The sequence below is a fragment of the Myodes glareolus genome, chromosome 10, assembly GCF_982192425.1.
Source record: "Myodes glareolus chromosome 10, mMyoGla1.1, whole genome shotgun sequence".
In the NCBI taxonomy this organism is placed as follows: Eukaryota; Metazoa; Chordata; class Mammalia; order Rodentia; family Cricetidae; genus Myodes; species Myodes glareolus.
This window is the reverse complement of record NC_142035.1, coordinates 28,178,832-28,198,275: the sequence shown is the minus strand read 5'-3', so window position 1 is coordinate 28,198,275 and position 19,444 is coordinate 28,178,832. Positions and strand designations below refer to the sequence as shown.

Below are 19,444 nucleotides of genomic sequence, written 5' to 3'. Positions count from 1 at the left end.
TATGGTACAATGTCCTCTGAGCGTAGCCGCCATTGCCCTGTTAACTGGAGCAGCTGTGGATACCTGCAGAACACCCTTAAGACTTGGTCCTGATGCTTTCTCATAGAAGAGGATGATATCAGACCCTCGCTAGAGACTTTAGCCACTCCCTCCTACGCCACCACCCCTCCCCAGCTGTGTACAATTCTGCTACAGCTGCTTGTGCTAAAGTGTATAGAGATTGGAAAGTAGCCATCCATGCTGGAGGGGCACTTTTCAGCTATGCAACTGTTTGGGAGTGGGGCAGGGAAGGCTGTAACCAACCCCTCTCCCATGCTTCTGTAAGTAACTCTGATAGACTTACTGGTTCACCATGCTAGCCTGGGGTGGAACTGTTGTTTTGCCCATCTGCCGTGAGTAGACATATCTACCCAAGAGACTAATATAGATATATATCAAGATCTCACTAGGAATATAATGGCTTTATAAAAGAGCCCACCACTAAAGGAACTACAGGACCTAGCTATGATGTCCCAGGCACCTTTAAGGGTATCCTATAGATGGGAACTATAATCATTACAGAAAATGAGCTAAGAGGGAGGAAAAAAATGTGAACACAGACAGCTCCTTAACTGCCTTTTTCTTTTCTGCACTGCGTACTGCACCCAGGACCTCATACATGAAAGGCAATCACACTATCACTGACCTACACATACCCAGTTGAATAAAACTTCACTTATTGAGACAGACTATTTTAAATATATATGTTTACACTGTTCTGGGGAGAGAAGTCAGAGCCTTATGCCTTTCTAGGCAAGCATTCTAACACTGACAGACACCCTTAATTCTCTAATGATTCTTTAGCAGAGGCAGGCACCGCGTGTGTCTCTTCCCGGGAAGGAGAACATAAAATGCCAGTGTGTCCTATGTAAGTTGCAGGGTCTGATCCTTGGCTCTGAGCAACTGTGACCCAAGTGTTTGTGTGGGGTGACAGTTCACTTGAGTCGTTCACCCGCTATGTGACCATTGGCCAGTACAACAGCAGGTCTAAGAAGGCTTCAAGATCACCCACAAGCACAGCTGCTGCCCTCTGGGGGCCAGGCACTCACTGGGGCCTGGGGTTTAGAGAAACCTGGAGGAAGATCAGTCCACCCTATACCATCTGTGCAACCACCAGCCACCTGCCGTGTGCCACCCCTCCTCCTCCAGCCACACTTGCTTCCCACTGTGAGCACAGGGAGCCTTCTCCCTAGGCCAGCCACAGCCACCTTCAGACCCATCGTCTCTTAACGTCTCAGGCCAAAGTGGTTGGCACCCTTCCACAAATTCTCATTTCCCTGCTATGTGGCAGCAGCAGCTAACAAATGTAGTGAGCCCTGTACCCAAGATTGCTCCAAATCCTTCAGATGGGGGAGCTTTTGCAATAGCTTTCTGTCACTGAAACAAAACATCTGAGACAATCATCTTAATAAAAGACAAGGTTTGTTTTGGGCTCATGGTTTCATACTAATTTATTATCTCGTGGATATTTCTACTGGTTTGAACCTGTAGCAGAGGCTCAGTACTTCATGGTGACAGTATGCAGCAAAATCTTCTCACCTCAGGGCGATGGGGAGAGAGGGGAAAGGATGGGTGGGGGGAAAGGATGGGTGGGGGGCACACCAAAGTCCCAATATCTCCTGCAAGAGCACACCCACAATGACCCAAAGACCTCCCAGTAGACTGTACTTCTTAAAGGTTCTACCACCTTCTAGTGCCACAGGGTGGTGGTGGGGGCAGGACAGTCAAGACCTAAACTTCAACTGCCAATCTATGAGCTCTGTTTCTTCCTATGAGTGTTGTGGGATATTTGTACACTGTGTGAAGATATGTTGCTGTGATTGCTGTAATGAAAAAGCTGGGTGGCCAATTGCTAGGCAGGAGAGAATAGGCGGGACTTCCGGGCAGAAAGAGAGAAACGGGGAGGTGGGGGAAGGGGAGGATCTAAGTGCATGATTTTGCCAGCAGAGCAAGTTGGATACACCATACTAAGAAAAGCCACATGGTAGAGAGTAGATTTTTAAAAATATGGGTTAATTTAAGCTACAAGATCTAGTTGGGGGAAAGCCGAAGCTAAAGCCAAGCTGTCATAATTAATACATCTCCAGGTCATTATGTGTAGGCTGGCAGTCCAAAGATAGTCCAACAAGAAAGTCCTGCTATGTATGGGGACACGAGGCACATGAACGCTAAGCCACATTTTCCTCAAGGCTACTCAATTAAATTAACCAGGGCAGGATGTAAATCTAAGAATGAGTTCCAAAAGTCTCTTACCCAACTCTTCTCATGAACCCTAGTATCACAATAACTTCTTTTCTTTCTAATATAAAGCTTCCCCAAAGCCGTGATTTCCCCATCAGCCATGTTAATGTGATTACCACCCGCTTCAGTTAGTTTGCTTTTTTAGTTGTGAAGAGGACCAGCTGAGAGGACAGCCCAAAAACAGCCTGTGCTCAGCATGTGAGAGGCTCTGGGTTCCAGCCCCAGCACAGGAGATGGGGAGGGGAGGGAACCAGAGGCTGACTTGTTCAAAAGGGGAATAAGGGACTGGAGAGATGGCTCAGCAATTAAAAGAACACACTGCTTGCGCTGCAGAGAACCCAAGTTCAGGTCCCACTACCTACACCAGACAGCTCACAACAGCCTGTGACTCCAGCTCCAGAGGGGATTCAAAGTCTCTTAACTCTTGGGTCACCTCCACCTAGGGGCACATATATACACAGAGATACCCATAACACACATAATTTAAAAGTAAACCTTTTTGAAAACGGGGGAAAGTAGCAAAAGAACAGATTAAAGTCCACTAACTTGGAGGTTAAAAGAAGCCTTTCTTTGTATCTACAGAATGGAGAAAAGGTGTTGGGGGGGTGTAAAACACCATACTCAGCACCTTCTGCCCCTGGTGCTACCCCAGCCATGTCCAGGTCAAATCCCACAGCAGCCCTGACCAAAGTCAGCAGTCTGTCGGCCAAAAATATCCCCCTGCAGGATAAAAGTAACTAGTCAGACCTGAGAAGGACTCTGTGCTCATTAACGCCTGCTTTCCCTTTGGCCTACCTCTTGTCTCCGGAAAGGAAGTTCTCTCTCTTCCAGGCACAAAGCGCAGCTCACAACCCAGAGCAGGCAAGTGCCAAAGCAGTGAGCATGCTGAAGGCTCTCACTGGCCGGAGGCCCAATGAGCTGGTAGAATCCCAGCATGGAAGCCAGCAAACACAGCTGGGCCTGGCAGAACACTACCCTGGCCTACAGACATGTTTACTGCTCCAGAGCCACGCGGGGAGTCCTCTTCCTGGTGAGATGTGAAGAGGGGTGTCGCTATTAACTTTCTGAAAATGTTCACTTTCCCTGTGGTAACAAATCAATACATAAATCGCCACAGGACGTGTCTCGGGTCCTGTTCCCGGTTTGCATGGCTCCCGTGCCACCTGGTGGATTTCCAGCACTCACTCTGCACGGGTCCATGTGGCAAAACAGAGACGCTGAGTCCCCGTGGAGAGTTCCAGACTAGACACAAGCTGGGAGCCACTCTCTTTCGAGGCTTTTCGGTGAAGTCCACGGAGCACTGCAGTTTGACACTTAGAGAATGACCTCTGGGAAAGGTTCATTCCAGCAGACATGGTCACCAGGATGCCACCCCAGCAGCCACAGACTGGGGTGCTTTTCCCTGCTTCTGGGAGCAGCTTGGTAAAGCATTTTACTGTGAGAAGGAGAGACAGCTCCTGGGACCCCATCATGTTGGCAAGTGTTCAACAACCAGCTTCCTTGGGAAAACAATCGGGTAGCGAGTGCCGGTGCTCACGGCGTAAGTCTTGCCTCTCTGGCTGACTTCAAACCTCCGACAGGACTCCCTAAACGAGGTGTTGAAAGCTGAGCATGGCATCAGTGGCATGGGAACTCAAGCAAACTCGCCTTGGTGCAGCAGGCAGCCCCTCAGAACAGCCTGTGCCCTCCGACCTCCCTGGGAATGTGTTTAAGATTAACTTAAGTTGGTTTTTCTTCCCCTTCCCAAGAAACTGTCAATCATGTCATACTCTCTATTTAATGCCGGGAATGTAGGGAAGAGTAACTGTATGCCTCTTTTCATTCCAGCCGTGCGGACGCCTTCCCACCCCACCCCGACTTTCAGATAACAATGAGTTCTGTAGCTGCCGAGAGTTTGGACCCACTGCACTTGAGGGCATAGGTTCAAGGGCAGAAAGCACACTAACACGGTTCCCTTGGGAAGCCCTGTCACTTTTGTAAGCAGCTCATCCCTGCTGAGAGGCACTAGCCCCCAATGCTGGGAACTTTATCAGATCTGGTACCCCTTTCTGTGGGCTCAAGGCTTCTTTGCAGCTCCACAAAAGCATCTCCACTTGCACCAGTGGGGAAGGCTCCAACAACCTTATACAAAACAACAAAATCATCCACCCCACCAACTAAAGACCCAGATCTCTTCTCCAGGCTTCTCACAGGAAGCTCAGCCGGCTTAGCTGATGAGAAATGTTGTCTCCTCACCAAATCAAGGCAGTGTCAGGCAGAGACAGGCCCCTGTTCTAAGAGAAGGCCAATGGACAAGGCCCACTTCTGCCCGGACACAATGAGCTCTGTTTTTCCTGACTTACAAAACGCTCTGTCACTCCCTTTGACCTTTGCCCTCTCCCATGTCCCATTCCTTCTTCAGCTAGCTCTCTGTCCTTTTCCGAAGTCTCTCAAGTCCTCTGATACCATCAACCCAGCTCGCACCAACTGCCCTCAGTGCCTGCTTCTCCTCCAGGACCCAGGTAATCTGAAAAGACAGTCAGTGAGCAGGACACTATGTGCACACAGGATGCTGACCAAGGGGTGTGGCCCGTATGCTAACTGTTTTTCTCATTGCTGTGGTCGAATACATGACAAGAAGCAACTCAAGGATGGAAGAGATGGTTTTGTCTGACAGGTCAAGAGATTACGGTCCTAGCAGGGAAGGCACAAGGCAGGAGGAGAGGAAGCTAACGGGGTACTGCGCCTGCAGTCAGAAAGCAGAGAGAAGCGTGGTGTTCAGCTCCTGTTCTCTTTAGACCCAGTCTGGGCCCCCAAGCCTAGGCAACAGGTCTGCTGTAGTTAGGGTGGGCCTTCCCACTCTGATCAACCTAATCTCCAAACTTCCTTACAGACAAACCCAGAGGTACATCTACTAGGCAATTCTGGATCCTGTCACGTTGACAGTCAACACTAAGCAACACAGGCAGTACGTCCCTGGGCTGCAGAGCTGCCCTGAGGAAAGAAGGGACACCAGAGGAGTTTTCTATGCCTTGCAGAGGTCAAACTGAGCACAAACCTAATAATGGCTTTTCCAGCTGTCTGACACTCCAACCAGCCCCCAGAAGCTCTCTGGGAGTCCGGGCTGGAACCTTGAATAGTGACCTGAGGTCATCCCACAGCGGGGGCAGAGAGATCATAGGTTACAAGCAACCGGAGGAGAGCAAGGCTAGAGACCGGACACAGAAGAGATGATAAGAGACTTCTGGAGGCCAGAGGGCCAGGTGGCAGAACCCCCACAAACTGCCCTCACACCTTCTCAAAGCTGTGCCCTACGGCATGCCATGCTGTGTACCCCACATAAGAGGAGGACAAGAGTGAGGGGGATGGAAAAAAATGTCCCTGGAGGTGGAGCAGAGAATGCAGGGCAGGAGGGGGAACACTTTCACATTTCCCGATAGGCAGGAGGTCTGTCTGATCCACTCCTCTGCTGGCCTAAAAGGGACCCCGCTGGCAGAGTCACAGGAAGCCACAGCTGCACACAGAGAAGCTGCCAGTCGGTTAACTCGTAAGCTATCGTCTATAGCGGCTGCAGAAAAGGGAAGAAAAACACAAAACAGGAACAAGGAAGCTCTCCACCACAGGCTTCTCAAGCAAGGGCAGAGGCCATGCCCCTCCCCTTGAGAACTGAGTCCCTCTTCTCTCCCCCAGCAGAGGCTTGTCCATCTCCTGCAAGCGGGCCACCGCCACCTGCTCTTGCCTAGCAGAAGGGAGCTTGCAGCGTGGAGACCCAGCTGCAAGGGAGCTCTTTGCTTCTGTGTGCTCTTCAAACTGAACTTTGGTCAGGCCTGCCCCAGAGAAACCTCAAAAAGGCTCCCTCGAAGAGGTTTCCTAAGACATAAATAAACTTTCTTAGCGGTCCAAAGATCCTTCCATCTAAAACATAAACTTCTGAGACCCTTCGTGTCCAAAAGAATGACAAACAAAATACAGCAGTAGTCACATATAACATTCAAAACATCTTCCAGCTTCAACGTAAGAAACCAAGGCATTGAAGAAAAGTTTGAAATCAGTATATTCAAGACTGAAGAGTTGGCTCAGAGGTTAGGATTGCATACTGCTCTTGCAGAGGAACAAGATCCCATTCCCAGAACCCACATAGCAGCTCACAACTAATTCTAACTCCAGTTACATGGGATCCAATGACTTCGTGACTTCCATGAACTCATGCACACGTAGTGTAGATACATACATGCATACATACACATACACGCACACACACACACACACACACACACACACACACACACACAACCATCACATGTGGCACACTCAGCACTCAACTTCATCAGACAGAAGCATGATTCCATTTTGCTAATGAGAGTCAGGGGACTGATGTGCCTTGGGTCACACACAGTTGGGGAAAAGGCAGAGCATGGACCTGGCCCTCTGAAGACCCTAGCATAAGATTACCTGTACAGACCCCTTCACAGTTTGTCTTTCCTTCCCAAACCCTACCAAAACCTCTCAGATTGATGTCCAAGGAATGACTTCCTGTTTCCTATCATTTCAACCCAAAGAGACCAGTCTCTTCTGGTCACATTGGAAAACATTCTAGTCCAAGACAAAATAGGTTCTTAGGGAGGTGGCTCCCGATAAAGGTTCCCCCATCTCCATTCTGACTCCAGTATGTGCTATATGTCAGTTCTGTCACCTGGATAAGGGGAGGTCCCCCAACGGCCCAGACACCATTCCACACTTCCCTATGACTCTCTGCAGTAATGCCCAACGCCCAGGCCCGCATGCCAGAAGGACACCCTCCCCTAGATGCTCACTGAGGCTTTGGAGGCAGGCAAGCAGCATTCTATTGGCCCCATTGCAAGTTTGGACCCTGCTGCCTCCTAAGAGTGTGTCCCACCTGCTACAAAGGCCCACAGACATCAGCACCATGAAAACCACGGCACAGTCCCATGGGGCTTCTGCACAAGTACCCTGAGTCTCGGCAATGCCCACCTGAGGTGTTCAGGGTTGTCATATGAGGCACCCAGGGGGGGAGAAGGGGCACTGTTCAAATGCCATCTGGCCACCTGCCTCAGGAAGGGCCAGATTATCCATACTCTGCCTGGTGACGTCTTTCAACCGCTATTCACAAACGTAAGGGGAACTCAGCCTATTGTTTCCCTGTGGTCACACAGCCAACTTGCTGGGAGGTGGACCCAAGCCGAACTCCGGTCTAAGGTGCCCTGTGGCAGAATGTGCCAGGGAACTGGCTCCATCTGTCTCACTACTCACAGCTCTGAGTTTATGGCCACATACAAAAGACCACGTGAAGTGGGTTATTATAGGCCAGGGTGCAGAATACGTATTCCTGAAGGGCACAGGTGTGTCCCATAGGCAAAGGCTAATAAGGCACACAGGGTGTGTCTTCTCCCAGGATGGTGACACGGCCCACACAAAGCACAAAGCAGATCTGTAGTTGTGCTGTGGGGGTTGGTGTAAAAGGTGGGAGTGTGTGCACGTGTGAGTTCACCTCCACACAAGGCACACTGCGGTGACTCCTGTGCGTTCCCAGGATGGCGGTGTGACTCAGTGTTGAATCCCACCTCCTGGGTAAAGGAGCTGCTAGTTCACCAAGCCAGCTTCCTCAGAATTACACTTGTTGAGAGGACTCATTAGAACCAGTGGTGAGAGGCCCTGGGCGCCTGAAGAAGGCAACACATCAGTGTCCATCCTTGACAAGCTCAACCCCAGACCAGATGCTGACATGGCTCATTCTGGCGGGCTTCATCCCAGGATCCAACAAGCCTCAGAAACATCTGCTGACATGGCCCTTAGCACTTGATGCGGGTTCATGGCACTGAACTTGCTGATGCAGGGTCTAACTGTGGCTCCCCACCCACACCAGGCTTTTGCCCATAAACAAACAATATCTCTCTGAATCTGTCTCTTATCTATAGGGTTGGAATAAAAACTATGTCAGAAAAAAAAAAAACCTGATCAACAGTATTTGGGGAGCTAGATAGAAGAACTGATAATCCCTGAGGAGTAATTTAAAATACAGGTTTGGGTTACACAGCATTTTCCTTGGCATTTTCCTTGGTCAAAATCCAGCTAAGGGGTTCATTGCCAGTAAATTTCATATCAGAGAAAAATAAGTGTGTCCTGGCTTTCCTCTGGTTAATCACATGCATGTTGGAGAGCTTGGGAGGAGAGCACCCGACAGGCTCGAGTGACTATGGCATCCCCCTCGGAGACTTGTGTGTTTGGACCCTTGTTTCCCAGCAACCGGTGCTGTTTAGAAACAGTAGAAGGCAGAACCTTGCTGGGGTAAGTGGGTCACTCGGGAGCAGGTCCTAAGGGTTATAGTCTGGCCCCACTTCCTTCCTGAACTCTCTCTCATGCCTCCTGACGTCCACACACTGTGACTGTCTCAAGTTCCAGCCCCCACAGTGGAATAGCCCACTGCTATTCCTTCACCAGCAAGAGACTGTATGCCCTCAAATTGTGTCCCAAAGCTAAACCCCTCCTCCCCTCCTTTGTTTCTTTGTCATATATTTGGTGGTAGTGACGGGGGAAACGTGGCTAATGCAGTACTGATGTTCACAACTCACTTTGAAAAGCGTCAGGAAAGAGGATGGATAACAGACAAGGGGTAGAGATACCACACCACGAAACAGCTGCAAAATCTGCATGACAAGTAGATGGCTGCACTGTCTGAAGTCTTTCATAATGAAACGTTGAAAATAATAAAAATTGGCATGATTATTCTTATCTAGTCAAATCATAGTCTTTAAAGAAATCCTGTCGTGGTGTTTTGAAGGATACTCACTGGCCAGCGGTTGCGCGTAATCACTGCTAGCTACCCTGGGTATTTCTGCAGCACTGTGCATACGCTCAGGCCAGCATACGCTCAGGCCAGCTTCCGTGGGCCAACCCTGTAAAGTCATTTTCACTGCCCTGACCACTCCAGTTTACAGAGAGGGAGGTGCTGCCCTGGGAGACCACACAGCTTTGTCAGATCATCGGCCAGGAGGATATTTTGAACCAAAAGGACCAAGATAAAAACATGACAAAGACCGCCGGTGCCAGCCTGGGAGATTCTCTCTGCAGATCACCCGAGACTCCCAGGCTCTGTTTGTAAGCAGCCGTCTAAGCCACCTAGAAGATTTGTGGAACCAGAAAAACATGTTGCCATCACCATTACCTGTAACAACTACAACCCCTCTGGGTTCTCTCCTGTTTTCTTTGCAGTATCAGATATTAAATTCAGGGCCCACTGCTCCACCACTTAGCTGCATCTGTAACCCTGTGTTTTCTTTGTGTATTATTTTTTAGGGTGGTGTGTGTGTGTGTGTGTGTGTTGAGACGGGCTTTCCGCAGCTTTCCAGGTAAAACAGCCTCACACTTGCTATTTTCCAGTTCTCTATCCTATGTGTTGCAGTTACGGTGTGCACCACCATCCCTAGTCACATGGCGTTTCTTTAAATGGTCAGGGGTAGAGTGTAGCTCAGTGGCAGGGCACTTGCCTGACCTGGCACAACCAATGTCCTGAATTTGATCCCTAGCAGAATAACACACACATACACACACACACACACACACACACACACACACACACACAAAGTCTAAGAGTCTGGAGCTTGACCTTTGAGTCTACAGGGCTTGTGACTACCCTGAAGCACCTTGAGTGCCATGCCACAGGGACATCTGGAAGGAAATCACATTATTTCCGAGGGAATATGGTAAGTACATGTGTGTCTGTCTGTCTACTAGCATGACAACCAGCAGCAAGTCAAATGCCTAAAATGGCCCTGGAAAGCGCTAACTGCCGGCCTGCACACACTTGCTGCAATTACAGAGTGTGTGTAGCACTTTGTCCTAACGACAGACACAGCCTTCTAGTTCTAAGCCATCAGAGACCAACCAAAGCACCGTGAACAAACTCTGCATGTTTATAGAGGGGCAGCTTAGCAAACACTTCACTCGTGCCTGGTAATGTGTCTGGCTGGCTGGGAGCTGCTTCGTTCCCATCAACCTCAAGTCTCTCTTGACTTTAATGAGCTGGCTGCAATCCTGAGCATTCCATGTGGTTTACCTTTAACTTTCAACCACAAATTTCAGCAGCTCACAGACTGCCAAGTACTGCTGCATCTGGTCACAGGGCATTCTTCCTGGCCTGCCTAACAACCATTCTAAGAATACCTGGGATGGGGAGGCAGGGAAACACCGGTCCTTCAGACAGCATCGGGGCAGGACCCCAGCTATCTAGTTAGTGCCTCTGGCCTGCCACACACGACAGTGCCCAAGCAGCTGTCTTAGACCTTTTATAGAAGGATGCATGTGGATATGCAAATGGGGTGGACCCAAAATCCTCACGAAGCAGCAGCTGAACTAGCCAATTCACACAAGCAGCATTCCCAACGAGCACCCTGTACCGGAGTTCTTCATCCAGTCTGGTAGAGTCCAGGCTCCTGGTAGTAAAATGCTGTTGGTTAGTGGGCCACAAGGAGGCTGGACTGACGCCAGGTACCAGAAAAAAGAAGCCAACACAGGCCCCGAACTCAGCCCAGCAAGGGAGAGAGTGCCAAAGTCTGCTACAACCCTGTAGCTATGAAGGCTACACTATGCCTGAGGACTGGTGGGATAAGTGGATAAGGCATGAGTTAACACCACCAGGGGCTACAGGTGATTGAAACCGTCACTTTGGGACTGGAGAGTTGGCTCAGTGCATAAGAGCGGGTACTGTTCATGCAGAAGCGTTCAGGTCCTAACATCACATCAGGTGGCCCCCAACCACCTCTACCTCTGGCTGCAAGGGATCCAATGTCCTCTTCTGGACTCCATGGGGACCTGTATTCTCATGCACATGCCCACACACACATATACACAATTTAAAAATAATTAAAATGCCAATTTTTTAAGTCACCTTGCTTTCTACAAAAGGCAGCCTGAGCACTTATGCCAGGGTTGAATATGGTCTGGAATAAAACTAGAATTCCAGAAGCAAGTGGAAAATGAGTGTCTGGTTGCCCCTCGGTCGCCTGAGTGTCCACGAGTAACTGCGATGCTCAGAACCCTGGCCTGAAACTATTTCTATGAACACTCCTGTGTCCCCCTCTACCAGCCCACCTCCCTGCCCCAGGACGTGGCATTCCCACGCATCGGTTGAATCTCAACCTAGACAGCCTCACTCTGCAGCCCAAGTTGTCTGCCATGCTTTGGTTGTTATTGCAGCCTACTCTAGCCAGCAGTAACTGATTAAAGGCATGAAACAAATTCTTGCTAGATGGCTGACTGGATTTAGAAGCCTGAAGCTTCTAAATAAGCTTCAGAATAATAATGGAGGAGAATAATCATAAGACACAGAACCCATGACTTGAGGCACATGGTGGACCAGAGACATCACCAAACAATTAAACTGTGTCTTTAGCCAAAAGGATATTTTTTTCAGTGCTAGGGATAGAACCTGAGGTCTCATATCTGCTAGGCAAGCATGCTCTCATTGAGTTACACCTATCTTCAGCTAATGAGACATCAGTGAAAAGGCAGTCTCCTCCCTGCCTGTGCCAAGGCATCTGTGAGCAAGACATCCCAGAGGCAGCAGCTTCCCATAGGCAGTTATTCAAGGACCCATCTAAATTGCCATCAGTCAGTGGTCATACTTCCCTGAATGATCCCTACTTCATCAAAAACCTTAATACTTCATCACATTCTTGGTACTCGGTGCCCAGATAGTGAATAGGCTCCACTTACAAAACCAAGGAGCAATATCAACCTTTGAAAACTTGTACTAATTATCACCCCGGCCACCACCCCCATCATAACGTAAATAGAGAAAGGTCAGTAGCTGGCATTGCTGACAGAGTAGTTCTTTGCTTCCTGTTTAGACCATTACAAGATAACAAAAGAGGGCAGGATGGTGGGAGGGATCCAGGAGCTAAACTGAGTCAAATCCAGGTCTGCTACCTCATGACTGACCTTGGGCAAGTCACTTAATCTCTGTGTTTTTCTCCTCAGTGATAAGAGATACTGATAGTGAGTGCCCAAGGCTTCCGCCCACGTCCAGGCTCCCAAGGATGAATTTGCCTGGTCTCGTCTGGGTATCTTCAGCCCAGGGATTCTGTTGGGCAGATGCTCTGTGTACTCTGAGTCCTGCCACAGCCTGCCTTGCCCACATCTTCTTTTCCTGAGATAACAGAACATCTCCAAAGCTGAAACATCTTTCAGTGCTTAGACAATCTCACGTCCTGAGCCAGACACAGCAGCAGAATTGAGCCCATGCCTCCCCAGTCCCTAACATTGCTACAGGAGTCTTCAGACATTAGATATCACCAAGAAAACACCAAGTCAGGGTCCTTCCAAACTGGGAACCCTTTGTGTTAATGGCTGCAGCAGGGGTCATGCACCTTTCCCAAAACCAAATTATAGAAAGGTCCAGGACCCCCCTTGAGTGCTGAGAGTCCCAGATGACACACAGTACCTGTAAGTGATTCTCACTTCAGTCCCAGGCTCATCTCTCTCCCAAATCAAAGCTACGGTCTCAGGGGACTTCCGCACGTGCTGATCCAGGCAGTTGACTATGCAAAGAAAAGTTAACAGACGTTATTCCGGACGCTTTAGAAGAGGGTGGAGTGAGGTTTGGTCTGCTGTGGTTTACTATTCCGCAGAGCGGGATCTCCCCCGCCCCCCAGACAGGGTGATTGCCACAACAGCAAAAAACAGACACAATCAAGATCTGTCTACAAGGTGACCTTCCCCACAGACTCTGAGGTCGTCACGTCATTCCAACGGTCACCATACTGGCTGCACGTGGCATCATCACGCAGAGACTCTGCGTGATAGGTACTAACCTAAACACGCCTGGCAAGAAAGTTCTGATCCCCTCCCCCTTTGTTACCCAAACTCAGTTCATGTGACTTACTGGAAAAACACAAGGTCAGTGGGCTGATTTACCGTAAACCTGAGGATTAGTGGGCTCAGTTCTGCTGACATCCTGTTCACTGATTATTTGGTTGTAAAGGTGAGCTTAATCCAGGCTGGTTCAAACAGTGGCCCCTTCTCCCCAGCCACATTCCCACCAGTGGCCTCCAATCTTCTGAGGTGGACTGTGGCAGATGTCACATAACTTTTTCCAACAGAACTCTGGGGCTGAAGTTACCCAGACAAGACAAACCCACTCACAGACGCTAAGAGCAACTTGCAACAGCAGCAGCAGCACCAGTCAGTGCCTGGATGTAGACAGCACTCTTGGGGACCCACTGCCAGTATTTCTCGTCACCGACGTGAAATGTGCAGAGATTGAGCAGCCTGTCCAAGGTCACACAGTCACATCTGGATTTGACTCAGACTAGTTCCAGGGTCCCTCCACAGTCTCCCTGTAATGGCTCAGACAGACAGTCAAGAACTGTTCTAGGCAGCAGATGGAAGCAAGCTGAGCCCAGTCTGTGGCAAAGGGGAGAGGGGATGTGAAGAGGTGTGATTCCACAGACAGATGAAACTTAGAACTGTGGAGAACAGCGAAACAGTGGGCAGATGGGAACAGGTGCAAAGCTGTTGGGGAAGAAACTAGCAAGTTAGCTTCAGATGGCAGCTGACTGTGCCCCAGGCTGAATCTAGCTGCGTGTGTGTGTGTGTGTGTGTGTGTGTGTGTGTGTGTGTGTGTGTGTATCTGTGTGTGTCTGTGTGTACACGGATGCCCAAACACCAAGAGTTTTCATTCTAAACTCAGGGGTTTATGGTTTCTAAGCAGCCAGCGAAGAGGTTACCCCTTGGTACAGGGCCACGTCCTCAGCCGCCTGGCCATAGAGGTGACTCGGAGCTGGTCTTGACAAGTTGGAAAGGGTCACCTGAGAATCAACGCTACAGAAAGTCCTGAGAGAAAATCAGGACAGGACTGGTTAAGAGCAGGAAGTCTGTGCTGCTCTAGACACCAGAAAGCTAGGGACAAATTGAAGCCCTTCACCCTCCTAGCTGTGTTGAGAAGCCACCGGAGATGTGGGCCCATTTTCTCCCCAAGAAACCTCTGCTCTAAGCCACCCTGACTTTGTCACCCTGAGGAGTGGGATGGTCAAATGCAACAGGAAGCAGCCTTTCAGAGGTCCTGGTGTCCTAGAGAACCTGCCCAGACCCCAGTGATGAAGACGAAGGAAGAGCTTTGATACCACAGAACAGTGCCTGCTCCCAGGACAGTCGGGGTACTGGGCATCCTTCCTCCCTGGAGAGTGACTGACTCTGAATTGAGACCCTCAGCATTGCAAAGCCCAGCAAGGTATTCCACCTGTTTTATACCAAGAAGGAAGGCAGGTTGAGAAAGGGGATGAAGAAGGCCTGGCACAGGTGGTATAGCTGGGTGGTCCCCTGCATCCCTTCCTGGGGCTGATGGATGGCACAAATCTAGGCAGCTCAGAATAGATCCCCAAATCCAGTGTTCCCCCAGAGGCCTCCCACAGAGAAGATGTTAGATGACTGGCTATCAAGACCCTCAAAGACATTCCTGTCCCTGCTGGACAAGCTGAGTCCAAAGAGCTCCCCGCTGCACTGGTTTTCCCTGCTGACATTGCCACCCTCTCCTGCACACGTTACAGCTCTTAGCCTGTGTTTCTCTCGCTGCCCATGTCCCAGTCTATGAACCCCACGCTTCTCACACTTGAGTAGCATCAGACTCTCCAAAGAACTTGGTCCCACGGAGGGGCCTAGGCCCCGGGAAGCACACCAGCCCTAGCAGAGTCTTTGCATTTTAAGCAAACAGTCTTGCTCTAGCCTGTCTTAGAACCACACAGGGGCAGCTGCCTGTGTGTTTACATGTATATCCACTACATATGTGGCTTCCAGAATCAGTGGGGATTCTATTTCTTTCTATTCCTGGTTGGGGGTGGGGTATAAGCAAAGGCCCTTGCTAGCCCTGTGTGACACCTGGCCATGCCTTACTGCCTGGCAGCCTGGAGCTGACTGGAAAAAAAAAATCCTTAAGTTTGGCCCCTGGCCAGCCACTCACCAACTATGGACAATGTCCTTGTCATTTATATCAAAGTCTCAGTTTTCTAATCCACAGGGTGGTATAGAAACCCCTGACTCTAAGTGAGCCTAAGAATTAGTTGCCCCCAAGTGTCTCTTAAGATTGGGTCTGAGGAAGTCACAGTATTCCCAAGGAACATACCAACAGAATAATCCCATTCCTTGGAGCCACCACATTATGGACCTGACAGAACCGTGGTTCTAGAATGCCACGTTCGTGATGGTTTTTAGTACATATTTACGATTCCCTCTGCTCCCTCAGTTACAAGGGAGAAGAAAGAAGGGAGGGAAGGGGCAGAGAGAGAAAAGAAGGAGCAGAGAGGAAGGTGAAGGAGGAGGAGAGAGAAGAGAAGTGGGGAAAGAGGGAAAGGTCCTCATGGGGAAGGGAGCTGGAGGAGTGAAGGAAGACATGAAGGATTTACCAAATCTCTATGTTTAAAAAAAGTAACAATCCAAAGAACTGGGCAGTCAGACAAGAAAATTCCACCTTCAAGTATTTACAGGAAGACTGGCCAGGGCCTAAAGACAACTAAAGACAGAACTCAAACCCCACCTCCTACTTTGATCCTTCCAAGTCCCCAGCACACAGTGAGCCCCTGTCCTCCCACTACTCAGTGGCCCACACTATGTAACACTTCCTTCTTCTGCCCAGGAGTCCCCATTCTGGGACCCAACGCTCCTCCTCCCACCATCTGGGTCACAAAGGCCATAAGGTTCCTTTCTCATGGGGACTGGTTGAAGGCCACAGTTCTTCCCCAGTCCTGTGGAAATCTTGAGTACATCATCCCAATACAGATTTACTTGCTTAGTGGATTAAATAAAAATTACAGGAGACCACTGTTTGGGTGTAAGCTCCAGCATAACCCAGACTAAAAATCAAAATGAAGTTGTTCATGTGAAAGTTCACATCACCAAGCTGAAACATGACTGCTTATTAGCCCATTGACGAAATCAAGATGGGAGACACAAGAAAATGAAGCCAAACTTTCAGGGTGTCTGGTTATGAAGTTCCCCCACCTATATGCTTACACACAAAAGGAAAGCCAACAGAGCCTAGGTGAGCTGCTCATTGTTTTCACATTATCCTATCTGCCCGTCTCTGCCTTCCGAGGGAAGTGGCTGAAAGAGCCAGTCGGCTTTCTGACCTCTGTTGGGCTTTTCTCAGCCCTTCTTTATCTATAAAAGCCAGCTCTCATTATTTGTTACATCTTAGGAGACTAAGTGTGGTCCAACTGAGAATGTTAAACCACATCATTGCAGTTCCACCTTCCAACCAGAGATCTGTAATCTGTTTCAGCTCAGGCGCTATGACAAGGGGCATTTTCCACCGTTTCTGAGGTTGGGCCTTTGTGTCTCCATCTATATAACAGGACACCAACCATTCCAAGTTTGCACCATCAAGAGTGAAATATAGTCCTTGAGAGCAGGGTGCCTGCTCAGTCATGGACTGTCTCAGTCACTGTAGCACATGGCCCAGGCTAGATCCTAACACAATCTATGAGCAGTTAATACTTGTTAATGAATCAGAGATTTTAGTTTTATTAACAACTCAAAAATTGCAGGAGTGCTGTTACCGCCTTTAGAAAGATGACACACAATAATGTAGGAATTTTCAAACTCCCCCCTCCAACTCTACAGGACTAGGAATGGAATGCAGGGTTTCCTGCGTGCTACATAAGTACTAAACTACTAAGCCACACCCCTAATCCATAAGTTCTGATTGGTTGTTTAAATATATCTCCCTCATACCCAGCTCAAATTTAAGTGGCCCCAGAACACAAAGCTTCAATCGTCATGAAAAGAAACTGGAGTTCGTTGCCACACTGAGGATTCACAATGGCTTTCTTTAAATAGCGAGCTTCCCTGGCACATTTTGAGAACTTTCGTTCTGAAAGTTGTGTTTGCCAACTTTCCAGAAGCAACGGCTATTTAAAGCAAGTCATGCTTCTGACAAGTGAGAAGAATTCAGATCCTTCCAGAAGCTCCACCTCCATGAGATTGGAGCTACATTTTCAGTTGGAGTTCCTTAAAAAACTTAGACAAGCTTCGTCTGCCATCGCAGCATCTCAGCATCGGCATGATGTCTGAGTCACTGCCATCGAGGAAAGAGCATCAGCAACGTGACTTCTGTTTGTCCGGTGTTCCTAAAGCATCAAGAGGGCTGTGGGTAGCAGTCAGTGGCAGAGCACCAGTCTAGCCTGCCTGAGACCCTATGTTCCAGTCCCAGCATAGAAGAAGAAGAAAAAAGAGCACTCAAGAAGTCTCAGTATTCGATGGTTAGTTAAAAATAGTTTATTTAAGCCAGGCGTGGTGGTAATATACCTTTATCTCAGTATTTCAGAGACAAAGGCAGGTGGATCTCCACGAATTCCAGGCCAGCTTGATCTACATGTGAGACCTTGTCTCCAAAAAGTTCGTGTGCATCCTCTTGCTATAGTAAGAATGCACACATTGAAATAAGTCAGACTCAAGGTCTGGGATTTAGAAAATAGAACCAAGATGTGTATGGTGAAAGCAACAATAGACACCATGACCTCTGGTTTTGGATTTGCAGTTTCCTGGCATCCTGGGTGTACATACACAGAGCGAAAATAACTGTGGAGCCCTATAGCGAACAGAGCCAATAATCAAGGCCAGAAAGGATCCCTTTTACAGTGTGACTTTCCAAAAACCCTACTGTGAAACACTTTTGATAAAGCATTAGAGGCAAGTCAAGGAAGGGCCTGGAGACCGTACCATCCCCCAAGCCAAGGGGCTTCCAACATCACAGGTCACTGTCACAGCTTGGGGTGGGCACAGTCTGTGGCTCCTTGAGAGCCATTCAGGCACCCGCACATCCTCCAGCCTCCTGCTTCCCACTCACCCCAGGCTATGGGGCTCAAACACATGGGATCCATCACAGTACTCAGCTGCATTCCTTCTGAATTGCTGAAGGACAAACTCAAGGTCACTGCTTCCACCAAGTGTTTCATTACTGATTAACAGCAATGGGAGACTAGGGTTGCAATGTGCTAAGGACAGTGTCAAGAGGTTTACAGGCTTCATCTTGTCTAATCCTAAGAGCCCCAGCTGGGTATACTGAGAACCACATCTGATAGGGAACAAGTGCAAACAAGTTCCCTCCCCGCCTTCAAAAGGCTGCTCAGAAGAAGCCTTAGCTTCTGCATGATTCTCTTAGCCCTCTGGATGCAGAACCTAGCCAGTAAACTGTGAAAAGCCTTGTGTGATTAGGGGAACAAGATTCCGTTGAACCCAGCCTGAAGTTTCACCTATCACATCTGTAGGAGTCCATTCTCTGAAGCTGCGATATCACAGTTCAAAGGCCTGCATCTGGTGATTCTAAGCCAGTGCTTCGTACAGCATGAGACATCAGTTATTCTTCTGACCTCTCCCTCTTTTTAAACACCACAATCTGCACCTTATGTCTCTGCCCTGATAACCTCTCCTAATCCTAGTTACCTCCCTCATAAGACCTGATAAAGGGACTTTACTGCAGAGTTCAGGAGATGAACCGTGTTCTAAGCATAGCACCAACTCAGGAAGTGAGAAGCAGGCAGGCAGATGACTCCAGCTTGAGCCATCAGGAGAGTTGACCCGGTGGGCCCTGTCCAGAGTCCTGACCTAGGACCTCGGAGGGTAATAGATGGTCTTGTATCCTGCAGCAGCGCTAAATTGAAAGTATGAAGCAGTGATAACTACAACCGCGTTCTAGAACACACTCCTCTCTTTAGTTCACATATAAGGAAACATGGGAAGTCCAGCGACGTAAGAACTGAGACGCCAGTGTAGCACGAAAGGCATAGCTGAAACCCCCAAACTCTACTTCCAGCACCTGCAGCTGGAAGATGCCCAGCCACACGGTTTCTAAACCTAAGGGTCTAGAGTGGGCCCCAGAATTTGCATTTCTAAAAGTTCCCCAAAAAGGCTACTGGTCCAGGACCAGGCTTTGAGAAGCATTCATTAGTCCAGAGATCCCTGAAAGGATAATAGTGTCACTCAAGACTTTTTGGAAGAAGTCAGCACTATCACATGTGACAACCAGATCGGGCCCAAACAGTTCAAACACTTCACAGCTTTCTAGGTGGCTCCCAGGGCAGCTGCAGGCTGTCCCCTTCTCACACTGTGACCTCTGGGCTTTGCAGACTGGTAAAGGACAAAGATGCTGCTGACAGACAGACAGACAGTTGGGCAT

The 19,444-nt window shown here is 49.0% G+C and overlaps 1 protein-coding gene across 1 annotated transcript in view; it reads right to left on the bottom strand.

Moving 5' to 3' along the window:
* Positions 1-19,444, bottom strand: part of Acss1 (acyl-CoA synthetase short chain family member 1) — a 47,279-nt gene that overhangs the window by 25,905 nt on the left and 1,930 nt on the right. Inside the window, exon 2 of the mRNA XM_087911132.1 lies at positions 12,719-12,815. Within this exon, the coding sequence (XP_087767258.1) occupies positions 12,719-12,815 (97 nt within the window). The remainder of the gene's footprint in view (positions 1-12,718; positions 12,816-19,444) is intronic.